Raw genomic sequence first — 26,097 nt, forward strand, 5'->3', positions numbered from 1 at the left:
AGGATACAGAATGCTGGAACGGAATACAGTAAGCAGTATTGTTACTAAATCATTGGGATCATAAGTGGAAAAGAAACAAACATCTGTTTTTTCTATATGTGTGAATGGAAAGAATGGAACATAGTAAAGGAGCGTGAAAATATCTCCTCAAGAAGCAGTATTATTAATCCACCAGCTTCAATTGAACAGTCTCTTCATAACACCTTAATACTAATAAGAAAATAAATTATCTGTTTAAATGGAACATTTAGTCTGCATTCAATACAGCCTTGTCATGTTGACACCAGTAAGTTAATAAACAAGTGGGTATTAAATTAGAATACAGGAATAAAATGTAAAACTACTTGAATCATCTGAGGGGAAAATACATATTTTCAGCCATCATTTTAAATCGTTAAAAACCTATTAGACAGTAAGATCATAGTAAACATACAACTTCAATATGCTCTAATTCTTTGCAATTTATGAGATTTAAGCAAATATCAGTGAGAGTTTTAATTTGGATCTCCCAACAGCTAGACAGGATTATTGTGAGTGTAATAGTTTTATGTTCAAGTGGGATTCTGCTGTATTAAACTCTTTGTTAAACAAATCAGTCAAGCTTTCTCTCTGGAATTTTAATTTGCACCTTTGTAGAAGATGAGCAGTGTTTCACATTTAATGTTTGATTATCAGCACGTACTTTAAAGAGACAAGATCTTACCTCTTAATCTGAGTTTTCTTTCATTTTCACTTGAGCGGAATTACATTTTCGTCCAAAAAGGTTATTATTGCCTTTAGTAATGTATCTCCTTGAGAGTTTTATTTGCAGTAAAAATGTTCTGTAAAAACATTGCCATGTTGTACACTTAACTAAATCTGTTTTCTGTTAGGCTGCCAATGTTTGTAATCATTTCAACTGCAATAGCCACATCCTTTACCCAACAGTAGTCAATAGCAGTGCTCTGAGCAGCATCGCTAGAATCAGTCTGGATACAGAAATACACATCTAAAACTTCTGTGATAAAGCAGCTCACTGCAAGACTATTCAACTTTTTTTGATGCTACCAGTCTGTCTCATTGTGATTCTTTCCTCCAGGTAGGTAGCACTTAAATGAGTCATCTCACTTTTTTTTTTTTTTTTTTTTTTTTTTTTTTTAATATATATATAGATTTCCTTCTTACTGTATTTCTAGTCCAGAATTTGACTCCTAAACTCCCACTCCTAAACCAAAAAGGACATTTCCATTCTCCTGGCTCCCTGGCCATTCCCGTGAATTACCACTCCCAGACCCTCCTGTGACCTGCACACACACAACCTTGTTGGCTTCATCAGAAAATGCAACATCAGCTCCAGGTTGCACCAAGGACTCAGCACGCATAAGCAGATTAGGATATACTGATTTCCTGTGCAGAAACAGAGTTACAGTTGCTTCATATGAGAGTCAATGGAACTATTTTCATGAGTAAAGTCAAGTCTGAAGTCTTTAAAAGACCTTTATTAAGTTGTGCAAAAACAATTATGTCACTATCTTAAGTCTCATAAAAATGACTAAAAGACTATAAACTAATAATAATTAATCTTTTGAGCAGCTTTATGAGCTACAAAAGCCAGGAATTAAGTTTTTGCCCTAAATAACGTGGAGTATGAGCCAAAGCTTTGTTTTTATTATATCCAGATGAATGTTCTGGATGTTCTGGAATGGGCAGGTCTCTTACTCTTTTGATATATTTGTCTCATGTCCTGACCAGACACTCCTAAATCTCAGAAAAATATTGCCAATAAAAGATTAATCACAACTGGTGTATTCACACACACAAACAAACACACGCACAGAGTTTTGTTGTTCTGGCATTTTCCAGTAAAAAACTCTTCCAAAAATGCCCATCCAATTCTGGCTGCTGTTGAATGCCTGGAGAATGTCAGTGAAATTAAACATCCCCTCACTGTTGGATGGAAGCCTACAATGAACACATTTTTAGCATAGAAGCAAGCAGACAATGAATGCTAGGTATGAATGTGCAACCAGTGCTGACCTTCTCTGAAACACAGTTACCTTATCATATGGAAAGAGAGAAGGCAAGTTTATTTTGCTCAAGATGAACCCATGAGATAATTCCCAGTATTTCCTTTTATTCACCACATACTAGCTAACTGTGTCAAACTTTCTTTCAAAGGTAAAATTTAAGTCCTAGCTAATGTCACTCTTAATTAGATATGAATAATGACATACCTTACATAAGATTTTATTCCTGACTTCAAAAGGAGCTACCTGGGTTTGTTTGGTGTCTTTACTTTGAAGAAAATGTCTTTTATTACTTATTTTAGTACAACACATTAAAATCAAATATCTCCTGTAGCAAAACGATTCAAGTCCCTGGAACTCAAATAATTTTCTAATAAAAAATGCATGAGACAAATAAATGCACTTTATGTTCCACAAGAAAAGGCAGTTTCAACAGGCTAATGCTCAGAGAAAATTCATTTTATCAACCAGCCATTTCATTCTTTGGTGCTGTTACAAGCTCCTTGCAGTTGCTAAGCAACCATAATTCATAGTACCTTTTAATGGATACTCTGCTACTGCTGAGAACATTAAGGTGAAGAGAATAAATGCCTTGGGTGAATCTTGAAATCTTTCATTATGCATGTCATTCTATTTCTGTAATGCTATAATGCTGAAATGTTTCTGTGGCAGGAAACTGAGTTGTAGTAATTGCATATTCCACTCATATATGTTTTGTAAGCAGAGCAGCACGTACTTGTCTAAAATGAGCTATTTCTAACATGATTGAAATTGGACTTTTCTACTTCTAAAGGTAGTAAATAAATCTAAGGGAAAGGAAAAAAAAAAGAATGAGTCTGGAGTAAAATGTCTTGAAATTTTCAGCAGGAATGACAAAATCCTATGGCATAAATTGAAAGTAATCAAACAGGCTTGATTGTAATGCACAGTGGTATGGGAATATATGGTACACTATTGAAAATGCAAAAACAAAACAAAACAAAACAAAACAACAACAAAAAAATAAAGAAACCATATATCCTGTGAAACTTGCATCTCTTTAAAACAGATGACATTCAAAGACAGATACATGTACGCTAGATCAGGCATCCCTCTCTGTATTATTAAAACACACCTCAGGTTTCAGCTGAATGCAAATGATGAATATTACACATATTTCTCACATTGTTGTTTAGGGCCTTTACTCCTCTTGAGAAATACCTCCTCATACAAGCCATGGGTACACTGGTATGAATATGATTATACAATTAGGTTTATATTTTGAAAATAAATTGTAAAGACATTATAAGGTAAGATGAAGTGCCCAGATACTTTCAGTGATGAATAGCACTACAAAAACTTTGGATGGATTTGTTTCTATGGGTTCAACCTGCATTTCTAATCCTGATTATTTCTCTTTCACACCAATGTATACCATGTCATGCACTCATAAGCAGCAGCTATAATCAGAAAAGATCTGAATTATTTTTTCCCTGTTTGGAACATTAGATTGAGTTTTGTATTTTATTTGTTTTGGAAAAAAAATATAATTACCCTTTGGGAGAAACCTTTTAACTTCACTTCCCTCGTTACCTGTCTGGCCTTGTTATTGGAAATACTAAGGGATTATCAATGTTTTCAGTTCTCTTCCTCAGCCATTTACCCCCCTACCAGTAGCTAGTGACCTCAAACTCATCTTGACTTTTCATAGGTAGTAAACCTGCATGATTTTGGGTGGACCAGTCAGAGATGTTGGAAGGAAGGGACAGAGCCAAACCTTTTGCTTATCTTACCCAATTGTTGTTGAATGGTGCTTTGAAATTACCTTTGCTAGTCTGCATTTATTTTTATTTTATTTTTTTTATGAATGCCACATTTCTGAATATTTTGAAAAATGTTTCTTTCATCATATTGAATGAAGATGGAAGATCATTTTCTCTGAAAGAGAAAATTCTCTGGAAGATCATTTTCTCTTTTAACCTTTCAAAAACTGTTTCTCAGGCCAGTGATTTGGAGGAAAAAGAGAGGGAAGATGTTGCATGTATGTACACAGATGAAAAGAAGAAGCTGATGCAGGATGGAGTTAAAGACATCACATCAAGCTACTCTAAAGTAATTGTTCTTGTTGAACAACGTAAGGGGTAACCAACACAAGGGGTAATAACAGGAAAAGTAAGAAAGAGTCAAGAGGTTTCAAATCAGAGATGATGCAAAGTTAAAATAAATGCATAAATAAGTCAAGCCAAATTTTTTTTTTCCATTTCTCTTCTTCTCAAGTATTAATACATCTCCACTTCCCACTAAAAGAAAGCATACTTGACTTTTCTTTCCCCTCTTTGAAAGCATACTTGACTTTTCTTTCCTCCTATTTTCTTCTCCTTCCCTCTTTAATATTTCTTTTGTTTACTACTAGTGACAGGAAACAAGAATGTATGTTTTCTAACCACCATCTAAAAAACTGATTATTTTGCAGTTAGGAAAATGTTGCCTCCTCTCAAATCAAAAAATATCCACCAAAGTAAAAGGGTGAGACAAAAGAGCAGTGGTTTAGTTGTCTGATTTTCAGAGACTGTTTCACCCTTGTAAATGTAATTTGCTCATGCAAATCACTCATTCCCTTTGCTCAAAACATTTGCTATGCGTTGTTTCATTAGTGGATTCTGCATGCACCTGAAGAATGCCTCAAAAATCGTCTCTAATAATGATTCTCCTTGTTCTTTTCTGCTGCTCAGAGGATTGTGATACCACTATTTCCAGCACTATTTACATCCCAGTGAGTCTAAGAAGACAGAATACTGAATCCCTTCTGAATGTTCATATTCTCGTTTTCAGGCTAACAAAACTATGGAAACAAATAGTCGATTTCCAAATGGAAATTTGAAATTTCAGTCTCCAGAATAAATATTTTGTTAGATTTCTCAAAATCAATTGATTACACCTACAGAAAGGCAGGGACAAATCCAAGGGTGTGTGTCATCTTAAAATTAGAATAATGTCTTGGGTACAGCAATATGGTGAATGCTAAATATCTTTCAAAAGCCAAATTACTTTTCCTTGAAACATTTACTTGTGAATCAGAGACATGCTTACAGTTGATCAAATCTACAATTTCTAAGATTAAGAAAATTTATGCTCTTTTAGTTAATTCCACATTTTCTCTGGTGCAAACTTGGTTTTGTCAATGCATAGCAGTACAACGATAAAAACTAATATAATAAAATAATGCAAAATTAATATTATAAGCTTCATTGTGAAGTAAGAAAGAGGATACTTAATATCATTTATCAAAGTAGGAAGAGAACAGCAAACTGAGACCTAACCACTGGAAGGTCACAGCCAATAACATTTCTGCAAATAGAAATGGGTTTCAGAAGCATCAAATGCAAATTACTGTTTGCTAGAGAATTTTAATAGAGTTCTACGTCACATTATAAAATGTTTAATTGTAACCCCATTTTAATAACACCATCTGATTAAATGAAAAGACGCCTTGCTGATCGCAATTACAATCTGTCAAACTGCATATTTATTTACAGTTTGGTTTCCTAAAACCATAAGATAAAAAAAGGAAACTCTATTCAGCTTGTCAGCAAACTATAATTATTGTGTATCCTTCTGTCAGTTTCTGCATAAAACTTTTGGTTCTAAAATGGATCTAATTATAACTACATCAACATTTTTATAAATACTTGCTTTCCCTTCTTTCCCTCCCTCCCTCATCAGTGAATTCTTTGTTGCAAACTAAGGAGGAAAACTTCTTCTAAGTCAGTCACACATTTGTTTCTCTACTTTATCTGTTTTATCCTAAGTTATTGTTAGAATACAGAAGACTCTATCCAATGTAAATGTTATTTATGGTTCTGCACCTTCCTAGCACTGCACTCAAGCAAAGCCACTGGATTAGGACTCTATTGTTTTTTTTTCTGCTTTGACATTATTGTCTTGAATATCAGCAAAGAAACTCTTTCCAAGTATATCATGTAGCTCATCTTCTGCAAAGTCTATTTATTGTAATTTATAACCTTTCACAGGAAATAGTTTGCCAGACAAACAAGAAATGAGTCCAAATGTCTGAACTCCAGTGTATGTATCAACTAGTTATAGAAATTACATCTCAAAGAAAGGCCTGTTAAATCATCCAGCCCATCTTCCAGCCATTGCAGGATTTTTCCATACATATATGTTCCAGTGCTTTAACGCTACCTGCAGACTATTTGGATGACATTACAGGGCTTTTTCCTTAACCTTCACCCATTGCTTATTTTTATCCCATTACTTGCAGTGACATTCCTTAAGTATCATAAACATCTATTGCTTCAGACTAACTTTCTAAGTAATGGATGGTGATAAATAAATATCATACTGAAAATATGCACATAAACAATTTCATAAAATAGCACACTATAGCTGAACCTTCAAGAAGAGTTATTTTCTCACTGTAGGTTACGGGCTAATGCGATCTGGATAATGATTACATGCTAATAAGATTTGGGAAAAGCTGATTATTTTTCTACTGTTTCTTAAATGGTCAAGTCAGCTGTGAACCAAAACAGTCTGAGTTAATATACATCCTCTTGATTATTTATTTCCTAGCTGTTCCATCAACATCTATTACCTATCATTCATTCTTAGATAAATATACATTTTATAAATACATATATAAACACGTGAAAAAAAAAAAAAAAGACAGTTGAAAAGAGTAAATGTTCTGTGTTAACCTCCATTGACTACTAGGTTTTAAGTATACAGTGAAGTAGGTGAAATTTTAAGGTTGAGGAAGTGTACCCAGAGTTTGCCTGAGGAACCTGTGCCATTTCGATTAGAGGAATTCTCTAAAAAATAAGACAAACATCTGTCAGAAATGACAAACATACAGAGTATTCTACTTATGGGCAGATGGCCTTTTAAAGTCCTCCGTTGGACTAGATTAAGGAGAGAACCTCAAGTTCCTGCTGCACTAATTTCTGTTATTTGGTGAGTAACACAGCATTAACTCTGCTGCGAGCCAAGATCCACAAGGTCAGGTTACACGTGCAACTTTTCCCTCTAGTACGGCTTTGCAGTATGTCTTTAATTATACGATAATCAAAATATAAATTGTTCTAAAACAACACACTATTTTTCCTCTTCAGCCTTGCTACAACTTGCACTACTTTTTAAAATGTTACACACAGAAAATAAGTTTAGAATCATGAAGGCAGAGACAACCACTGACAACCACTGACAACCAATTACAACAACAGACCTATAATATGATGTAATCTAAAGTCTGAATTTTCCCAATTAATATATAAAAAAGGAAGTGTCTGCTTTAGGACTACCTCTGTCTCTGCTGAAACTCTGGGAAAGCCCCTGCTAGAGGCGGACAGGATCAATGCTGCACAAGAGCACTTCTGAAAATCACACTGAGATTTTCAACCACTAAAGGAGCAATTCAGAGGCAGAAGCCACGAACGACAATGCCAGCCACAATTAAAATTACATAGGCCAGGCCCCAGGCTGTGAGCTTTCCTTGCATGCGTTTTCTCCTTGTTGCACTTGTGAAAGCTGATGGCAAGTGAGAAGAAACACGTGTGCTCTGCAACTGGCCTGTAAGGCACGGGATTGGGAGTCCGGGGCCTTGGAGCATCAAACTGTGGTAAAACAGATGCTTCATTTCTCCCCAGAGGTCACTGTGTTTCAAGGGCAAGTGAAACCACCTTTGTATGTTTTCCATGGCCCTTAAATAAGGCTGTAGTATCACTTTCAGGTTGTGTGATAGCTTAAAGGTCTCAGCTATCATTTTATGCAGACACTATAATTACTTCATATTACATGTGTAACACATGGCTGCTAACTCCTTTCTTTATTATACTTGAGGACTTTTGTTAGTTCTAATATTGAAAGTTGTCTCTCACCACATTACCGCCCACCTTTGTGTTACTGATCATCACAGATGAAATCAGCTCCTGGTAATACTTTCATTATTATGGGACCCATAAGGTAGTCATCTTCTTTCCCTCCCTTAAGATTTGTCTCTTTCAGCCTTTTTCAGCATGGGACTCTGCTTTATTTGTACATTGTGCATTGCATTTTGCTTGTTTTTTAATAAAGAAAATGTCTTTCTATTTTACAGTATCATACCTGACAGATATCAGGGGTTAATACCGCAAATACCTATTTGTACCATTATTAGTACGTTACCTTCTTAGCTAATTACCAACTACAAAGCACTTCAAGATGCAAGAAAGGCCCTACAAAAGAATGAAGTGCTGCTAGCATTTAAAATGCTGTGGTTTATCTGTCCTGGGGGAAAAAAAAAAAAAAAAAAAAAAAAGTTTTGCCAGTGGTTATTTGGTTATTTTACACTGTGTACTTTCTGTTGGGCAACTTAAGCTACACTTAATATCCAGATCAGCACTAAGCCTATTGCACTAAACACTTTCTTTGCTACTTCGTAAGAAAGAAGAGTTCAGTAAAATTCATTAAACTGGGATCCCACGCTTGAGTATTAGGGCATATGTAGGAAACTGAAGCTTAGTTACTGAGTTAATCTCTGAAATTCTTTATGTGTGAATGAAAGTAATCTTAAAGTATATTAGAAGGAAGTCCCATCTCTGAATAAAAGAAGAGTTGCATTCTCATCAAGGGCCTGATCCTGTAAATCCTCCATGCACAGGGCTTTTTTGCTAAAGGACCAAAGCATCTAATTTTAAACATTTTTTCAGTTAAGATAACTTTTGTAAGGATGAGGTAAAGGTACCTGTACTCCATTATCACCACTGGTAGACAAGTAGAATTCTGAAGATGGGATATAGTGTAGCTTCCTCTGGTCATCTATTAGGTATGCCATATCTCACCCTAGCAACTAGGCTACTTCCTTTGTTAACTCAAATAGCAAAGGTACCTATTGTTAAAGTTACTAACTCTCAGGCACTGCAACATCACCCATAACCCAGAGATTTAGTAAAATCTTTCTGTAATGCAACAATTGATTAAATCTGTATTACGGGAATTTGGCAGTAGTTTCAGTCCCTCTTTATCATACAATGTGGATACACATTTGGGGGTCAGGGGCCATGTTGCAGATGTTATATCCTGTCTTTTACATTTCCTTTCCAGCAGAGGGCTTCAGTGGTTAACAGTGTGACACATACATACACACACACACATATATATGCTCATACATATGTATATACATGCATATATGTATATTTATATATGTACCCTGAGAACTACAGTCCTTACCATCTCCAAGTCAGGGCAGGTGCATAGAGAGCCATGTCACTACTTGTAACATCTCCACCATTGCATGCAACAAGAGACCAAGGAAGGACTCATCTTTCTCTGTATGTTGGTTCGAAGAGTAATGTTGCATACACTCCAATCATATGCAATAAACTGGAATGTCTTTGTTACCCTGAAAGGATTAATTTTTGAGGCTTTTGTAATTGAAAGATATGCACAAGCATGTCTTAGAGATGTTCCAATCTCCATAAGGCTTATTGATGCCCTCACATACTTTAAGTCCTTTTTTTGCAACTGTATTCATCAATGAAATGCACAGAAAATGAATTAAGAACATTCATTTTCATATCTTTACTGTCTGATTTAAAACGTGCCACGAATGCAGTTCAAAACAGGTTTGTGACTGAGGCTACATAGATGAGAGCCTCAGTTGTCTGCATTTGACTGAAATACAGGATTACTCCAGCAGTGGAGGTTAAAGGTTTACATGCTGTCCCTAGAGAATCTCTACATAAGAAAGGGCATTTATATAGTGTATCTGTACTGATTTTGTGTTATTGAAGGAGGAAACAAATAGACACCAAGCTAAAATGAACCTTTTTGTTACTGAGATGACCGGGGAGGAATAGAGATCCTTACACTTTAAACATTTCATAGTTGCCTTGAGAAAGAACAGGAATAAAAATAAGAAATGTTATATTTTACTTTTTGTTTTCTCCAAATCTCAAAACACTGACAAGCAGAAACCTTTCCTCCTGAAGTATTATACTTGTTGCTGCAAAAAGTCCTAACGGTGCTCATGGAATCATAAAACTGCTTGGGTCAGAAGGGACCTTAAAGATCACCCAGTTCCAACCCCCCTGCCATAGGCAGGGATGCCACCCACCCAACCAGGTTTCCCAGGGCCCCATCCAACACCTCCAGGGATGGGGCATTTGCCCAGCTTCTCTGGGCAAATCATGTTGATGGAAAACTGAAATAATGACACTTAAGAGTACTGCAAAACCATCAAAACAGTTGAGAAACAGTGTGATATATTAGTTGTACTTCTTATATTTGTTCAAATCTGAAAAATTAAGAAAAACAAAAATATGATCTTTTTTTTTCAAAGTAAATTAAAAAAAAAAAAAAAAAAGCTAAATACTTATGAGTCTATGAATTTATGCTCCATTTTAACAGGTAACACCAGCACTAAGCTCTGGGCTGCTGTTGCCCCAGCCTTCAGCACAGTCATGCAGCACAAGTGAACTTCCAGCATGCAAATGGCAGACCAAGTTAAAACACTGAAAGCCATACTGAGTTTCAGCCATAAAACACATCTTCCTACTTCCTGAACAAGGTAACAAGATGGGCTGAGATGATGAACACCGTACAAATACGTGCCGGGTGTGCAGTCTTCTCAACTGCTTCAGAGTTTCAAGCAATGCAAATATATCCATTTAAATAACGAAAACAGGTGGAAGGAGAGGCTGTTCCACCTGATGCACAAAACTCTCCTTTTAATCTGCACTGTGGGCTTCTTCCTTTTTGTCTTCAGAGAAGCACCTTCTCAGTTTTTGAGAAAGACATTTCATTTCTATTCCATCTATATGCCTTAAGATCACAAACTTTTTTTTTTTTTTTTTTTTTTTTTTCCAAAGACCGAGTCTTCAGAAACATTTCATTATCTTGCTGTTCTCGACAACTACATGCGATGTTAAAAGCAGCAGATTAAAGTCAACAATCTCTGCTGCTGGAACCCCTGAATTTCTGACATTTTCTGAGAGTTATGTTTTCTCTATTTGCATACTCTATTATCTGTTTTGTTTGACAGTTGCAGCTATGATGCTGCTTATGCATTAATCACTCCTGTGAGTACTTCACAAGTCAGGTGCTATATAATCTACCACCCGCAACTGAAGGCTTTCTCTCTGCACCACATTCATCGCATCTTAGCTTGTGCCTATGCCATGGGATCTGGTTAAAGAAACGAGTAATGCTGCTATATGAATGTAGTTTTGCGTTTGTATGTAGCAAATAAAATCCTATTTAGACAATGGGTAACTGCCATGAAAGAAGTTCACCAAAGTTCTACAGAAGGCAGTTTTCAAAATAAAAATATCCCACCTTGTTATTTCTTGTTGAAATTACACTGAAATTGTTTCCCTACTTAATTTGTGAAATGCATGAGCTGCATGGAGTCTCAACAACCATACTCAAATAAGCAGAATGCTGTATTTCTGAACTGAGAGTATATCAACAGCTTGAGGAGCAATTTTAAAAATGAGATTTGGAATTATTAGGAAAGAAAGAAAGAAAGAAAGAAAGAAAGAAAGAAAGAAAGAAAGAAAGAAAGAAAGAAAGAAAGAAAGAAAGAAAGAAAGAAAGAAAGGAAGGAAGGAAGGAAGGAAGGAAGGAAGGAAGGAAGGAAGGAAGGAAGGAAGGAAGGAAGGAAGGAAGGAAGGAAGGAAGGAAGGAAGGAAGGAAGGAAGGAAGGAAGGAAGGAAGGAAGGAAGGAAGGAAGGAAGAAAAGAAAGAAAGAAAGAAAGAAAGAAAGAAAGAAAGAAAGAAAGAAAGAAAGAAAGAAAGAAAGAAAGAAAGAAAGAAAGAAAGAAAGAAAAAGAAAGAAAGAAAGAAAGAAAGAAAGAAAGAAAGAAAGAAAGAAAGAAAGAAAGAAAGAAAAGAAAGAAAGAGAAACAAAGACAGACAGATAGACAGACAGACTGCTGGTCATTTGTGTACTTTTTATTTTTTTCCTGCAGTAATGAGAAAATGTTTATCTGATCTATCTTTAATGTAAGTTCTTAGTATTTACAGAAAGAAAGGAGCTTTTCCAGGTACTTTAAGATCAGAAGAAAGAAAGAAAAAAAAGCTTATGAAAAACACTAGACACAAAAATTCTCACAGCAATTCTAGCCCCGGTTGACCTCAAGAAGGCGGAGTCCATTGGTAGCCTGCAACCACAGAGTGGTTGTTACCAGTATGCTGAGTTTCCACTGGGAACTCAGACAACTGCAGAGGTGCTACCAGCTGGGGTGATACCCATGGCATCCCCTCTAACGTGCGTGTATGTCCTTATGTCTACTGTCCCCAGGGGATGGCATGATCCACAAGAAAGTTTTGATGCCATGGCTGCAGCTGGAGGGTCATTAGAACATTCCCAGCTCTATCACATCTTTTTGAGAGATACCTCATCTTGATTTCAATCCTCAGTTACAGAGAACCTACCACCTCCCACAGTATATTATCTTAATGGTAAAGCTCTATCACTGTTAAAAATGTATGCCTTGTTTCCAGTCTGATTTTATACAGCTGTAATTTGTAGATACGAGGTTTGTTTGTTTGTTTGTTTGTTTGTTTTAGCACAGTGAATAGTCTTCTGATAGGTGATATGCAGTATGCAGGTATTTACCTGCTGATCAAGTTACATTTCAATCAGCTCCTCTACATATCTGTTGCCTTACTGATGACAAAACATACACCAGACATGAAACATCAAATATAAGGAATGATAAAAACATGATGTCCCTGTACAGAATAAATTATCACAATTCCAGTGAAGACAATAAAGTCATACCAACTGACATAAGCTGAAGATTTGGTTGTATGTCCCTACAGTTAGACTGCTTAACAAACCATGCACTAACTACTGCAACCTTTTGTCGAACAAGGCTAATTTCAGTGAGAAAATCCAGCTTCTAAATTATGTTTAAATAAAAAAAAATAATAATAAATAAAAAAGGAAAAGAAGATATCCTATCAAGCAATAAAAAGTTGCTTGACAAGAGAAAAAAAAAAAAACAAATACTTTTACACAAGGTATTCCATGACCTTAGCTTTATGATTTCATGGTTCTGATGGCAATAATTCACTGCAATAAAATGTGGGGTAGCAGCAGGTCTGTGTAGCATAACAGTAAATTTTGATGTAAACTGAAGACCAGAGCCTGGTAATGAGGCACAAATGTGAAGTATTCACCAGAGACTAAAACTATCTCCTACCACTAGCATGCAATACAAGCTAAAAAAAAAAATATCCAAGCATGATGCAGATCTCAACACTTAGGTTAGAAGAAGGGACAAATACATTGTTTTGTTATGAAAGTTATTCATTTTGTTCATCAGCAACAAAAATTTTCTGTTTGACTCAGTAGTTTGCACTAGTGCTTAAAGGTGACAAAAAAATCAACCATATAGGTCAGCCTCAAGATGAGTCATGAATACTGAATTTAAACTAAAATGTATGAAGCTGTAAAAACAAAAACTCTTAAACACATACCAGCTACAACAACAACAACCTCCTGTATTGGATTTCTTAGCAACTCTACTATGAATAAGAAATACTAGCTTCATTCCACCTGAGATAAAAACTGAAAAAAAAAAAAATAGTAGCTGTCTGCTTTTCTTTTGTGTTCTATAGTGCCACATTTTGTTTAAGATATTACTCTCTCATGGCTTGCATATCTAAAAAATATAATTCATGAAAAAGTATAATGTAATTGTTTGGGCTTTGATGAATTGGGGCATAATGTTAAATAATTATTCATTGCCTTTATTCTTCTGTCACAGTGTAAAAAAAAAGCTCTTTATTGCTTTTTTTTTTTTTTTTTTTTTGTATAGAAGGACATGGGCCTTTGTGACATGCATTTTATTTTAAACTAATGCTTCTATTATTCCACATCTGAATAATTATAGCTGACATCACCTACTCTTTGGTGTCCTAGAAGATCTTTAGCTCTAGTCCACTGTTACATATTTTATGCATTACATGAAATAAAATACCTCAAGATTTTGAAAATATTTATTTTAAAAACAGCAATGAAATTGTCTGTAATCACATTTTATGCTCTGCTTTGAAACCAGCATTATTCAATATGCCAGTGGTCTTTTCCATAAGAGCAACATATTAGAAATTCATGCTGCTCTAATATATCTGAATTCATTGATGTACTGCACTCCCTATAGACCTAAAGAAACATTTTTACTTCAGTTTCATATGTCCTGCACATTACCTACTGATGTGGTTGTTGTCAAAACAGTTGTACAGTAGCCTTTGAATTCAAAGTGTGCCTTGACTGTATACCAAAAATGACAATAAACCTAAGTATATACATTATACTGGCTTTTGTTGCCAGCACAAGTAAAGCATTTGGGAAATAAATCCCCTGATTTTATTGCCTTTTAACATCTTTTCCACTTTAAAGTTCAAACCCAGAAATGTAAAGCATTCCAAGAAATTGAAATTGCTTTTATTTCTTTCTTGCAAATTTTCTACAGTATAACATCATGAGCAACATCTTTAAAAAGATTAGCACAAAGGTCATAAATGAAAGCATTCCAAAAATAGTTTTGTTTGTTCATTTGTTTGTTTATTTGTGTTTTTTTTTTTTTTTCTTTTTTTCTTCCCTGTATATGAAAACAACACTGATTTCATCCCTGGCTTCTTAAGGAAAAAAAAAGCAACCATTTACAGGATATACTAAAGAAGCTGAAATGTCTATAATTTTGTTGATAAAAAGAACACACAGTAAAATTCGTTCTGTGCAAGACATCCAGAAGCATTTTTACAGATAAAGGTACGTTCTCATAAGGATAGCATATACATGCATTTATTTGTAATTGTTGAAAAGGTATTTCTTGTAGTTCTTGGAATATTTCAGGAAAATTCATGTAGAGAAGTACTGGTCAGTCAAGACCCAACTGAACCTAACCTACATGGGACTACCTTCAAGTGCAGTATGTTGATAAGGGACCATTATTCCACTGTATAAAAAACAAACATGCCTACAGAGCTATCAAGACATTTTCATTAAACAGCTATAGCCATATCTGATTGAATACACTTAAGAATCAAGAATAGAAGTCACGTCCATTTTGAAGAAGGACTTTAAAGACCTCCCACATGTAGACCATCACGCTAAGGCTGGACCATGGTGCCATACTCATATTCTGCATGAATTTTGCAGACTTCTCTGCCCCCAGCAGTCAATACAAATATCAGATATAACAAGCACCTAACGAAATCTGTATGTGACAGCATAGTGTAAATGAGCATGTGTGTGTATGTATGTATATGCCAGTATGTCACCTAAGAGGAAAACAAGAACAAATAAACATATAAATTAATATATGAACTGACAGCAAAATACTAAGAAAGTGAAATTGTAGCAACTTTTTATTTTATTTTAAAGTACTGGGGATGCAATAGGAACTTCAATCAATCTAAAAAACTTCAAAGAAGGTTAATTCCGAATTTAAGTGTCAGACAGTAAATGGCAATGGGAAATTTTCATCTCCCAGCATTGTAAAATTTTTCAGAAAGAATTCCCACAGTGTAAAAAATCTGTAAGAAGCTGATCCCTAATAAGAATTCACTGAGCCAGGAGTGGGTTCTTATTGTGTGTGTTTAAGCACTTCCACAGAGGAGAATGCTTACAGAGCTTGGGGTAAATCCTGCAATCCTTACTCAAAGGGATTTCATTTGAAGCTTGGAGGGAGTGCTGTACAGTATGAAACCAGGGGAGTTTTGAAGGATTTTTAGGAGGGCTAAATCCTCAATTTTCAATCTCTCCAAAATAATGGAAATCCTCATCTGAAAACACCTGGTATTTGAGATGAAAGAGAAATGCTACAATGTACAAATTATTTTCCTACTTTGTTTTTTGAGCTCACTGTGCTTCCTTTCTCCCATTTGGCTAGCATTAATTAATGCTTTGTCTATAAAAAAAGCAACTGAAAACCACTCATTGGTTGTAACAGTGACAAAAAGGTAGGCATCATTTCTGAAATACCAACAAGAGCTAAAAACTGGCTAAAAGGAAAGACGTTGAAATTAAAAATATAAAAAGGAACAAATTCAATCAGATGCACATTGCACTGCAGCTGAGTTTGTTCCAGTGTAAGTAAAATTTGCTGAAGATGTGAAATTAATTGGGGATGGAGAACAGCCAACAGATTAATTTCTAAGAATAATTTTTTCTAAAAATACTCATTAGTGCCCTGAAAAATGAAGCAAGATATATGGTTTTCAAATACTCTTAAGTGATAGCTGATATACTAGAAATTATATGAAACCAAGGGTTTAGATAGATTGGAGAAACTTATATATTATTTTATATGTGAGGCAATATAAACGTGATTTAGGCAAATACTTGTTAAGTGGATCAGAGCTAGGCAAGATAGTAAAAAGGAAACTTAGAGATGAGTAATAGCAGGAGAAAAGAGTCATACTAAAGAAGAAATGTAAAGGTTCTGGATTATAAAGAATGCTAAACCTACAAAATCTTGTCTTTATTAAACAATGGAAGGCCAAAAGGATGATGTAACCATTTTATTCACTGAAGCAGGCGTTGAATTCACTGAAGTATTAACTTAAATTATCTCCCTCACGTTAATTCCTCTCGTTATAAAATTCACATCAGAGGAACCATACTGCAAAACAGAGCTGTACAAAATTGTAGTGTTAACATCCTACCAGTTGTACTAATGTGAGATGTAGCTTAGTCCCCTTGACAGACAAGACAGCTTGAGCTAAAACTATTGCTAGTTAACAGTCTCTCTTACGTGTAAAGGGCATGCAAGATAGGGATAACAGTGGAGTTAGCCTATGATGCTTCAAGGATCATGTTTTATTTATTGACCGAATTCTGAGAAATGACTATTTAAATTTAGTGCATATTTCCCTGAGTTCTGATTTTCATTTTTTCTGACCTACACTAAGTCCCAATAGCAAAATTGTCTAGTTGTATTATGCTTTATTTATTTATTTATTTATTTGCCCTTGATGCAATAATTTACTGTGATGATCTACAAACTCTCAAGGCCCTTTGTTCAGAGCCTGTTGTGAGAGGTTAATGTGGAACATCAGAGCTTAAAAGAATGCATAGTTTTCAGCCATAACCGTGGCTCAAAAGAGGTCAATCCAATAAAATACTGCTTGTCTTGACTGGAATGTCATGAGCTCCTCTTACTTTGTCAGGTCCTTTCATAGTTATGATCCTGAGAACCCTGCATACGATTTATCTCATGTTCTTTAATGTATGCTATCAGTTTTGTAGAAATGCAAGTAAAATTCAAAACATTTCCATGAAGAATAATTATATTTCTGCATTAAAATCTTCCTCTCCCCTACCTCCTATTATTGAACATAACCCTGGGGTCAGATTCTGACCTCAAACACAAAGCATGCAACATCCTTGTAAATCAATAAAAAGTAAACAGCATTAAGTAGCACTAAGAAGCCAAGACTAGCCCCCTGCAGTACAGCTTGTTGGACATCCTCAGAGGGAATGCAGAGCTCCTTGAAATCAAGGAAGCTTTATTTTAATTAAGTTGCAATCAAGCCCTGTGACAAGGCAGATTTTTTTATGTAAACTAACTGTTTTCCTGCCAGCTCACATCCTCAGTTCCTTGTCCACCACAGCTTTCCCAGCTTGTCCCTGGGACTGTTAGTCTGAGGGTCTAATGGAGAGCTGAGCTCAGATCTCTCAGTTCCCAAACATCTACGTTCTGCTCCACATACTGTCAGATCTCATGCAGGTTCACAGGCCTGCTTTATTATTATTTTTTTAGGCAACATAGTGAGGAGTTAGCAAGATAGAAGGTGTAACAGTCTCAGTGTCTACACATAGAGCCTCCCAGATGGGACAAAGCTCCCTAAGCTCCTGATTCTCCTGGAGAGAAGCCCAGACAATTCAAAGAGCAAATCCTTAACTTTGTATATCTAGATCTGCAGTTCCATCTAGCATAATGCCTGAAGACATGTCAGCCCCACATAAGATCAGGCCCCATATTCTTCCATGGGATTTTTCACTCTTTGGTTTAGAATTCTATGTCAACATGAAATAACAGCCTCCTCTGTAGAAAGATCTTGTCTGGAGCTGGGATGCAGGACGTATACTAATTATTTGTAGAGTCCACTTGAAAATGTAACATGTAAAGTAGCTCTGCAGTTGTTGCAAGCAATTTAACATTCAAAGAAGTGATTTATAATATCAGGCTTCCCAAGATTACGACCATAATGACTATCTGACAGATTTTATAAGCAAATCGTCCAGTCATTTCAATTGGATTCTGGCTGGCTAAGGACTGGGAACTGTAAAAAGGCTATAAGATTTGGCCTAGAATCAGAAATAACATTTGCTGTTTTCCAAACGTGTGGTAAACAAGAAAGAAGATATTAAATTTTTGTACATCTCTCAGTACATGCAAATTAGAATGGAAAGAGCCTCATAAGAAAAAATACAGAACAACAGCCATCTGGATCCAAATCCTGCTCCAATGAAATCAAAGCATTGGGCCTGCTTTTGTCATTATTTACATCCTTGTAAGGCAGGGTAATATCAAGGCAGTGGGTATCATCCTGGCTTTGATGAATTCATCTGTAAAACCCCACTGCCTCCAGTGAGAGATATATTTCAGAGTCAGTAATAATGTAAAAACCAGAGCCAGACCACCTTACTCCATGACTTCAGTGGTGCAGGACATGGCCCCAGGTCTATATATCCACATTTTTACAACTTACAGCAGTACAGAAGGGAAAGACTAAAAATGCTTACCACAGAGAGGGAATTGGAAAGCAGTGTCCCATCTTGGCTGAGCATGTTGGAAACTGTAATTTCGGGTAGATCCATGTTTTGTGGATGGAATGGAAGGAGGCCGTTGTGGTTCATTGGATGACACAGAGAGTGGTATCCAGACTCCATCTCATTCAAGTGTACCAGTGAGTGGTCAGGCAATGACGGAGGAGTTATAGGAGGTATGTTGAAATCTTCACTTTCAAGACTTGGGCCAGGGAAAGACTGAAAAACAAATATAGAAAATGCTATGAAAGTCATCTGAATACTGAATAGGAATAATAAAAGTCACACAAAACAAACAAAAAGTGCCCAACTCATATACTTCTAAGCAGGAACTTCAATTTTACAAAGAGAATATTTTAAACACCCGTATATTATAACAGTGGAGTTTCACCATTATGTATGGAAGAAAAATTGCCTCTAAGGCATAAAAATCTCTGATACTTTCACAGCTTCCATTAGAAAGAGATTTTTTAAAAAGAAGCTGAATTCAAGCAGATTTCAAGGGTCCTATTAAAATTTTCCAAGAGTGTTCATCTAGCTGAATACCTTTTTCACGGGAATAGTGGAAAAGGGAATGCAATTTATAAAATTAACATTGGCTCAAAATGGTTCACAAGACTCCCTGCCACTCAGATCAAGAATTATACAGTGAGGAAGAAAGATATCGCTTTTAGGCTTACAGGAGAACCATGCATTTATTTTGCTACAAAGAAAAATAAATAAATACGGAAATAGCACATACTTTGTATGAACATCCTTTACGTTTATAAAAATACATCTATGGTATCTGTAAAATACAGATTTTTCCTTTCTTAATCTATAAACTCAACCATACATATGTTTTCAGTCATCTAAATGAGTTTTTCCATAAAGCAACTGTTTAAACTTCTGTTGTCCACTGCCATTAAGTCATCCAATTCAATGTGACCCAAGAAAAAGTCAGAGTAATGCACCAAGGCAGATAATTTTAGGTTGGATCTTAGGAAGAACTTCTTTACCGAAAGGGTTGTTAGACATTGGAACACCATCCCTGTGTGGATGTGTGTTCACCATCCACATCCACATCCAGTGGAGTCACCATCCCTGGAAGTCTTTAAAAAACATTTAGATGTGGAGCTTAGGGATATGGTTTAGTGGGGACTGTTAGTGTTAGGTCAGAGGTTGGACTCGATGATCTTGAGGTCTCTTCCAACCTAGAAATTCTGTGATTCTGTGTGATTAATTGCTTTTATTTATCTACATTCTTCATACAGCAGGTAGGCTCATTTGGGGAACAGTGGTGGTTATGCTTAGATTTCTTGAAGGAAAAAGGTGAGCAGTGTTAGATGCATGATCCAAATCAAGAGTTAAAAAGATCAGTTACAGTTGTTCACTCGGAAAGTCTGCTCTGCTTTTGTGAGAACAGCTATAATCTTCATCTCCTTTTGCAAACTATCAGTCTGCACATCCTACACCCACAGTGCTCAGATTTATAGCACAGGGAACCTAGCTTCACCCTTCCTGCCCCTTTGTTGCAACATGGCCCTGCTCTGAACACTGCCTTTCTTAACTCTGGGAGTGCAAGGATTTAAATACATTCTGCTTCTGCAAATGATGAAAAGGAGGCCATAATTTCAAAGAGCAGCTATTAGAAGACAGTGTGTTCCACAGTATGAGTTTGTAAATGGAGGACAGTATGGTGTATGAATTCATGCAGAAGGACAAGGGAAGAGTCAATGCCCAATTATCAACAAAGGGCTTTTTCGCTAGTCATCATAGCAATGCTGTCCTGACCAATGGCTAAAATTACTCTTTTCTGGGTGAGCACAGATATAAAAACTATAAATTGGATCAACAACAAACAATGTTGCATGTTTTCAATGAGCTGCTGAACATAGAACTTCCTCCAGTGCACAATGCCCTAGTTTTGGTTGCTTTGTTTATTTCCCAACAAATTTTACACCTCTGTTATTGATTATCTCAGTATGAAATGGAATGGGAAGGATAGACTGCAAAGACAAAAGTAAAATTCTAAAGAATGAAACAGGACAACAGAACATGGAGATGAAAAGTTTGCCAGTGATATCACAATCCTTATTTGTGAGGACTTTGATTCTGCCCATTCTTTCTAGCTGTGTTTCTCTGGCACCAGATTTTGCTCTCTCCCTGCCCCTGTGCTCTCCTTAATGTCTCTGCTCAATACCTTTTAGAGGAGAAAAAAGAGATCTGGCCTCCTACTTGCCTGAAGCAAGAGTAGGACAAAACTCTGTGTTATTCTCTGACCACTTTAACAAGAAGAATGGACTTCAATTTACATTTGCTGTGGAAGCAAATATTCTTAAACAAACTATTGACAGTCTGGATGTGCCCACACCAATAACACTGAGATTATTCATCAAATCAGCTATTTATTTCTGCACCTCCAGCTTTTTCTGTGGTTAGATTCAGACATGCTGTTTCAACTGTCTTTAATTAGTAACACTTCAAAAATGGTAAAGCAATTGAACTGCCTTTAGGACATTAACTTACTAAAAAGGAAGTAAAATACTATGTCATAAAATTCCACAACCCAAGTTGTGTCATGTGTAACTACATAATTACTTTATATATGTTATATGAAATAAGCATTTTAAATATAGACTAAGCATTTTAAATACCAGGTTGCTCTCTGATTACTTTAAAAAAAATAATCACACCATGGTTATTACTTGCAAACCAGTTAGACTGTATTTGATCCCACATCATTGTCAATTATTTAAGCAAGCTTCTTAAGTAGTATGAGTAGTACAGTAGAGGCAATAGTATCATGACAAAACAATATACAGTTTGTGTAGGATTAATCACTGACTATAGTAAATGAAATTCTATCACGCTATGGTAGTGACTGAAAAAAAATAGCCAGTTATAAAGCACTATATATTTAAATATCCTATATATTTTATTAATTTAATTAATAAAAAAAATATGAACTACTTGTCAACTTCAGTAAAGCTAGGCAGAATTCAAGCCATATGCTAATGGAATGGACAGAAACTTGAGAGTACCTATGAAGCACCCAATTCACCTAACATTTTCCAGGCAAAATGGTATTATGATACCTAGTATATATATATATTGTTCCTCAGGGAAGCTACTTTAACAGTACCATGACAGTAACATGACAGCACTATGGTTTCTCATGTCCAGCAGCATGGTTAAGATGCTTGTAATGACTTGGCACAATGGTACATCAGAAGCCAATGGTCCTATAAGTTTGTAGTAAACCTAACATATCCCAGAAACAAACATGTTGCAACTACACAAGGAGTGAGGAATAGGATAGACACTTGGCCTTCCTACAGGAGCTACAAGCTCCAAACATCCACTCCTACAACCGTGCCATCTCTCCCCCTGCCATCAGGAAAGCCTTCTTAAGGAGTCTCCCTGGTTGCAACTGGTCCAGAGTGGCAGTGGGCTTTCCTGGATTGTTATGCCATTATCTTCCCCAAAAAACATCTGAAGGCACAAGCCCTGACCCCAGGTTTTCCCTGCAGAATGAGCTTCTGCTCCGGGGCAGCCATTATCCTGTCCCTACCCCTGGACTTTCTTAGAGAATCTCTTCCATCCCAAGTCATTTATCAGGAATTTCAAATGAAAGCCATAATTTACCACCAAAAACATTAGGGATGGTTATACTCCCTGTAACAAATTACAGTTCATAAGTACAGCTCATATGCATTAATAATAATTGTGGCCTATAGCATCCACCTACTGAGGGGATGCAAGACACGGACTCCTGATGGCTTTTGAACAGGAGATGTTTATTGCCCTTTTTCACTACTGGCTCTTGAACAGGAGACGTTTATTGCCCTTTTTCACTGCTACATATACTTTCCCCATAGCCCCACGCTCCTTCCACGTGCCCAAATCTATCATACAATTGGTTAGAGACCCTCAGATGCGCGCCTGAAGCCAGACAGCAATTAACCACTGCCCAAAGCTCATCTTTAACACTGTAGCCAATTTACTTTATCTCAACCTTGCTCAAGTTTTTGTTTCTACCACTTGTTTCCTCATTATCTCTAATTCCGGGTCTTGTGAAACAGCGCAGAGCCACCTGCAAATTCCTTCCCCACAACCTACCTCTCATAGGATTTTCTGGTGCACAAGTAGAAGGATTAGGGTCTTCCCCAGCACTCCTTCTTCCCTTTCCCTTGTCTCCCCCTTCTTCTCCACCCTCCCCCCCCTTTCGAACTACAAGTTTTGTTTTTGTTTTTGTTTTTTTTTTTTCTTACATGGCTGTCTTTAGTATCAGCATGATTTTGTGTTCTTAGAAAGACATAGAATAGCTCCTTTTCATTCTACTGGTCACAGAAGGACTGTCAAGCTTTCCTTTTCACTTTTGAATCAAAAAGAGTAGCAGTAAATTCTTTATTTACTTTACCACAGAGCTGCCAGGAACTTTGACAGTGGTTGTGCTTTCATATCATGACTGTGGGAGTGACTGAGGTTTTTATCAGCTCTTCAGTTTAGGGAAACTTCCTAGGTCTTTATTACATTCCAGAGAGAAAGTCTTTTGCAGGGTAACACAATAAAAACCACTGCAACGCACTGAACAGACACAGGCTTTAATTTGACTTCATAATAAAGAGGATTTTCATTACACCTGAATATATTGCAAGTAGATTTCATCATATTTCACATGGGAGTTACATAGCGGATACCTCAAAACTAACCGTCCTTAAATGTGGGCTATTAACAGACTTGAAACTATGAGTAAACAGTTTGAATCAAGGATGCCTTCTCAAATCTAAAAGACAATGTTCTGTGTTTCAGGTTAAATATCTGTGACATCTCTGCCCCAAATGATGAAAACTCCATAAACCAGATGATCTTTCAGATATCCACCACGAGATCAAGAGACCTCTATCTGAGCCACCTTAGCCTATAATTTTATGAGAACAGCTTGCCAGAATAAAATGATACAAACACTTAACCCTGATTCACCGTCCAATCCAAGTCCAAGCTTTTGTTCCTGAACAATGACTTTGCTGGTCTGCTTCAATTTAATTTTTATGCCACTTAACCTGGCCAAACCCAGAAGATGGGGAAGAGGGGCAAAAGTAGGGGTGTAAGGGGAGTAAGGGGAGGGGTGTATGTCAAAGGTCTTTACTTTAGCAACAGTAGAGCAAAACATCCTGTTATGCTAAGAACACCAAGAAAATCTAGTATCTTTATTTTTAAAGAAGCCAAATAGTCATTGTTATCAGAAGAATAAGGGAAATGCTTGCACAACCTGACTGCATAAGTAAAGGGAAATAGAGAGAGGAAATATTTCCTATTCTCTGAGGAAAAATGAATAAGGATAAAGGAGGAAATAAAAATAAAGACCTTCTGCTTAAATAATCTACAGTGGTGATTGCCTGTTCACCAGAAAAGCTTACTTATTTCACAGATTTCACAGAATTTTCTAGGTTGGAAGAGACCTCAAGGTCATCGAGTCCAACCTCCAACCTAACGCTAACAGCCCTCCACTAAACCATATCCCTAAGCTCTACATCTAAACGTCTTTTGAAGACTTCCAAGGATGGTGACTCCACCACTTCCCTGGGCAGCCTGTTCCAGTGCCTCACAACCCTTTCAGTGAAGAAGTTCTTCCTAACATCTAGCCTAAAACTCCCCTGGCTCAACTTAAACCCATTCCCCCTCGTCCTGTCACCAGGCACGTGGGAGAACAGGCCAACCCCCACCTCGCTACAGCCTCCCTTGAGGTACCTAAAAAGAGCGATAAGGTCGCCCCTGAGCCTCCTCTTCTCCAGGCTGAACAAGCCCAGCTCCCTCAGCCGCTCCTCGTAGGACTTGTTCTCCAGGCCCCTCACCAGCTTCGTCGCCCTTCTCTGTACCCGCTCAAGCACCTCGATGTCCTTCTTGTAGCGAGGGGCCCAAAACTGAACACAGTACTCGAGGTGCGGCCTCACCAGAGCTGAGTACAGGGGGACGATCACCTCCCTAGCCCTGCTGGTCACGCTGTTCCTAATACAAGCCAGGATGCCGTTGGCCTTCTTGGCCACCTGAGCACACTGCTGGCTCATATTCAGCTGACTGTCCACCATCACTCCCAGGTCCTTCTCTGCCTGGCAGCTTTCCAACCATTCCTCTCCCAGCCTGTAGCTCTGCTTGGGGTTATTGCGCCCCAGGTGCAGGACCCGGCACTTGGCCTTGTTAAACTTCATGCCGGGTCCTGCACCTGGGGCGCAATAACCCCAAGCAGAGCTACAGGCTGGGAGAGGAATTTTTATATTTCAAAATAAATTTAACAAAACTTTAAAAAGTAATCAGAAAAGCTAAACCAAAGAAATTACAAACAAACTGACCATAAGAGGCAGCAAGCATTCAAATATCCAATATAAATCCCTTTGGAAAGAGCAGAACCATTAGTGTATGTCAACACAGAAGATATAATATACATGCAATAAGTCTAATCTGTGTGCTCAGTGGTTGCATCAGTCACTGTGAACATATTCAACAGAATCTGATATTAGCAACAATTCCTTAAAAATTGAAATTTGCCTATAGATATTTAATTTAAATGAAATGAATGGTACTGCCAACTATGTAGAGCGTGTCTTAATTTTTCATTTGCACCAAGGCTTCTGCATCTGAATTGTGGAAAGATGCCAGATTTTAAAAGATAGATGCTTCAGGCAGTCTACTCTTCTATTATTGAACACATTGTTACATAACTGAAATAGTTATGAATCAATAATAATGTAAAAACAATGAGCTCATTAGAAGAGGAAAAACAGCAATGTACCTTATGCATGTATGAGAGTTAGGATAATATATTCAACAGTAGATACTTCTAGGAGTTTGTTTTAATAGGATCAACCTTATCTCTAATTCCTTAATGGAGGACCTTCAGAAGCAAGTGTTTTTTCAGTTTCTTTTGTCTCTGCATGAACAAGGCTTGATAGCTTGAGACTATAATGCATTACTGTGGAAACCTTCGGTCTGTTACATAAATCATCTTAACACTCAGCAAGAATTGTCCAACAGTGCCATTGATACGTTCAAGTCAATGATCCTGCAAACAATTTTTTTGTGTGTGTTTCTTCATATGGCAGACACCAGCAATAAATCATATTCATTTTAAAATGTACAATATACTAATTTATCAAGCAACAGCTATCAAAAATATATTACAGGGGAAGGTATAACTTTTTTCTATTGTGTTAATCAATTTCTCTAATTTACATTAGGTAAAGGGCAAAGCCCCAAGCAAAACATTAATTTTCCAGTACCAGATGAATTCTATTTTCAAGAAGCAGAATGTACTGACAATATTATTGATTTAAAATAATCAAAATT

General features: G+C 36.6%; 1 protein-coding gene across 4 annotated transcripts in view; it reads right to left on the minus strand.

Moving 5' to 3' along the window:
• TOX (thymocyte selection associated high mobility group box) overlaps window positions 1-26,097 on the minus strand; it is a 220,716-nt gene that overhangs the window by 73,220 nt on the left and 121,399 nt on the right. For all 4 annotated transcript variants that reach the window (XM_084509990.1, XM_084509992.1, XM_084509989.1 and 1 more), the window contains exon 3: window positions 18,748-18,990. In XM_084509990.1, the coding sequence (XP_084366116.1) occupies window positions 18,748-18,990 (243 nt within the window). The remainder of the gene's footprint in view (window positions 1-18,747; window positions 18,991-26,097) is intronic.

This window comes from Aythya ferina (genome assembly GCF_964211825.1).
Source record: "Aythya ferina genome assembly, chromosome: 2".
NCBI classification, from domain to species: domain Eukaryota; kingdom Metazoa; phylum Chordata; class Aves; order Anseriformes; family Anatidae; genus Aythya; species Aythya ferina.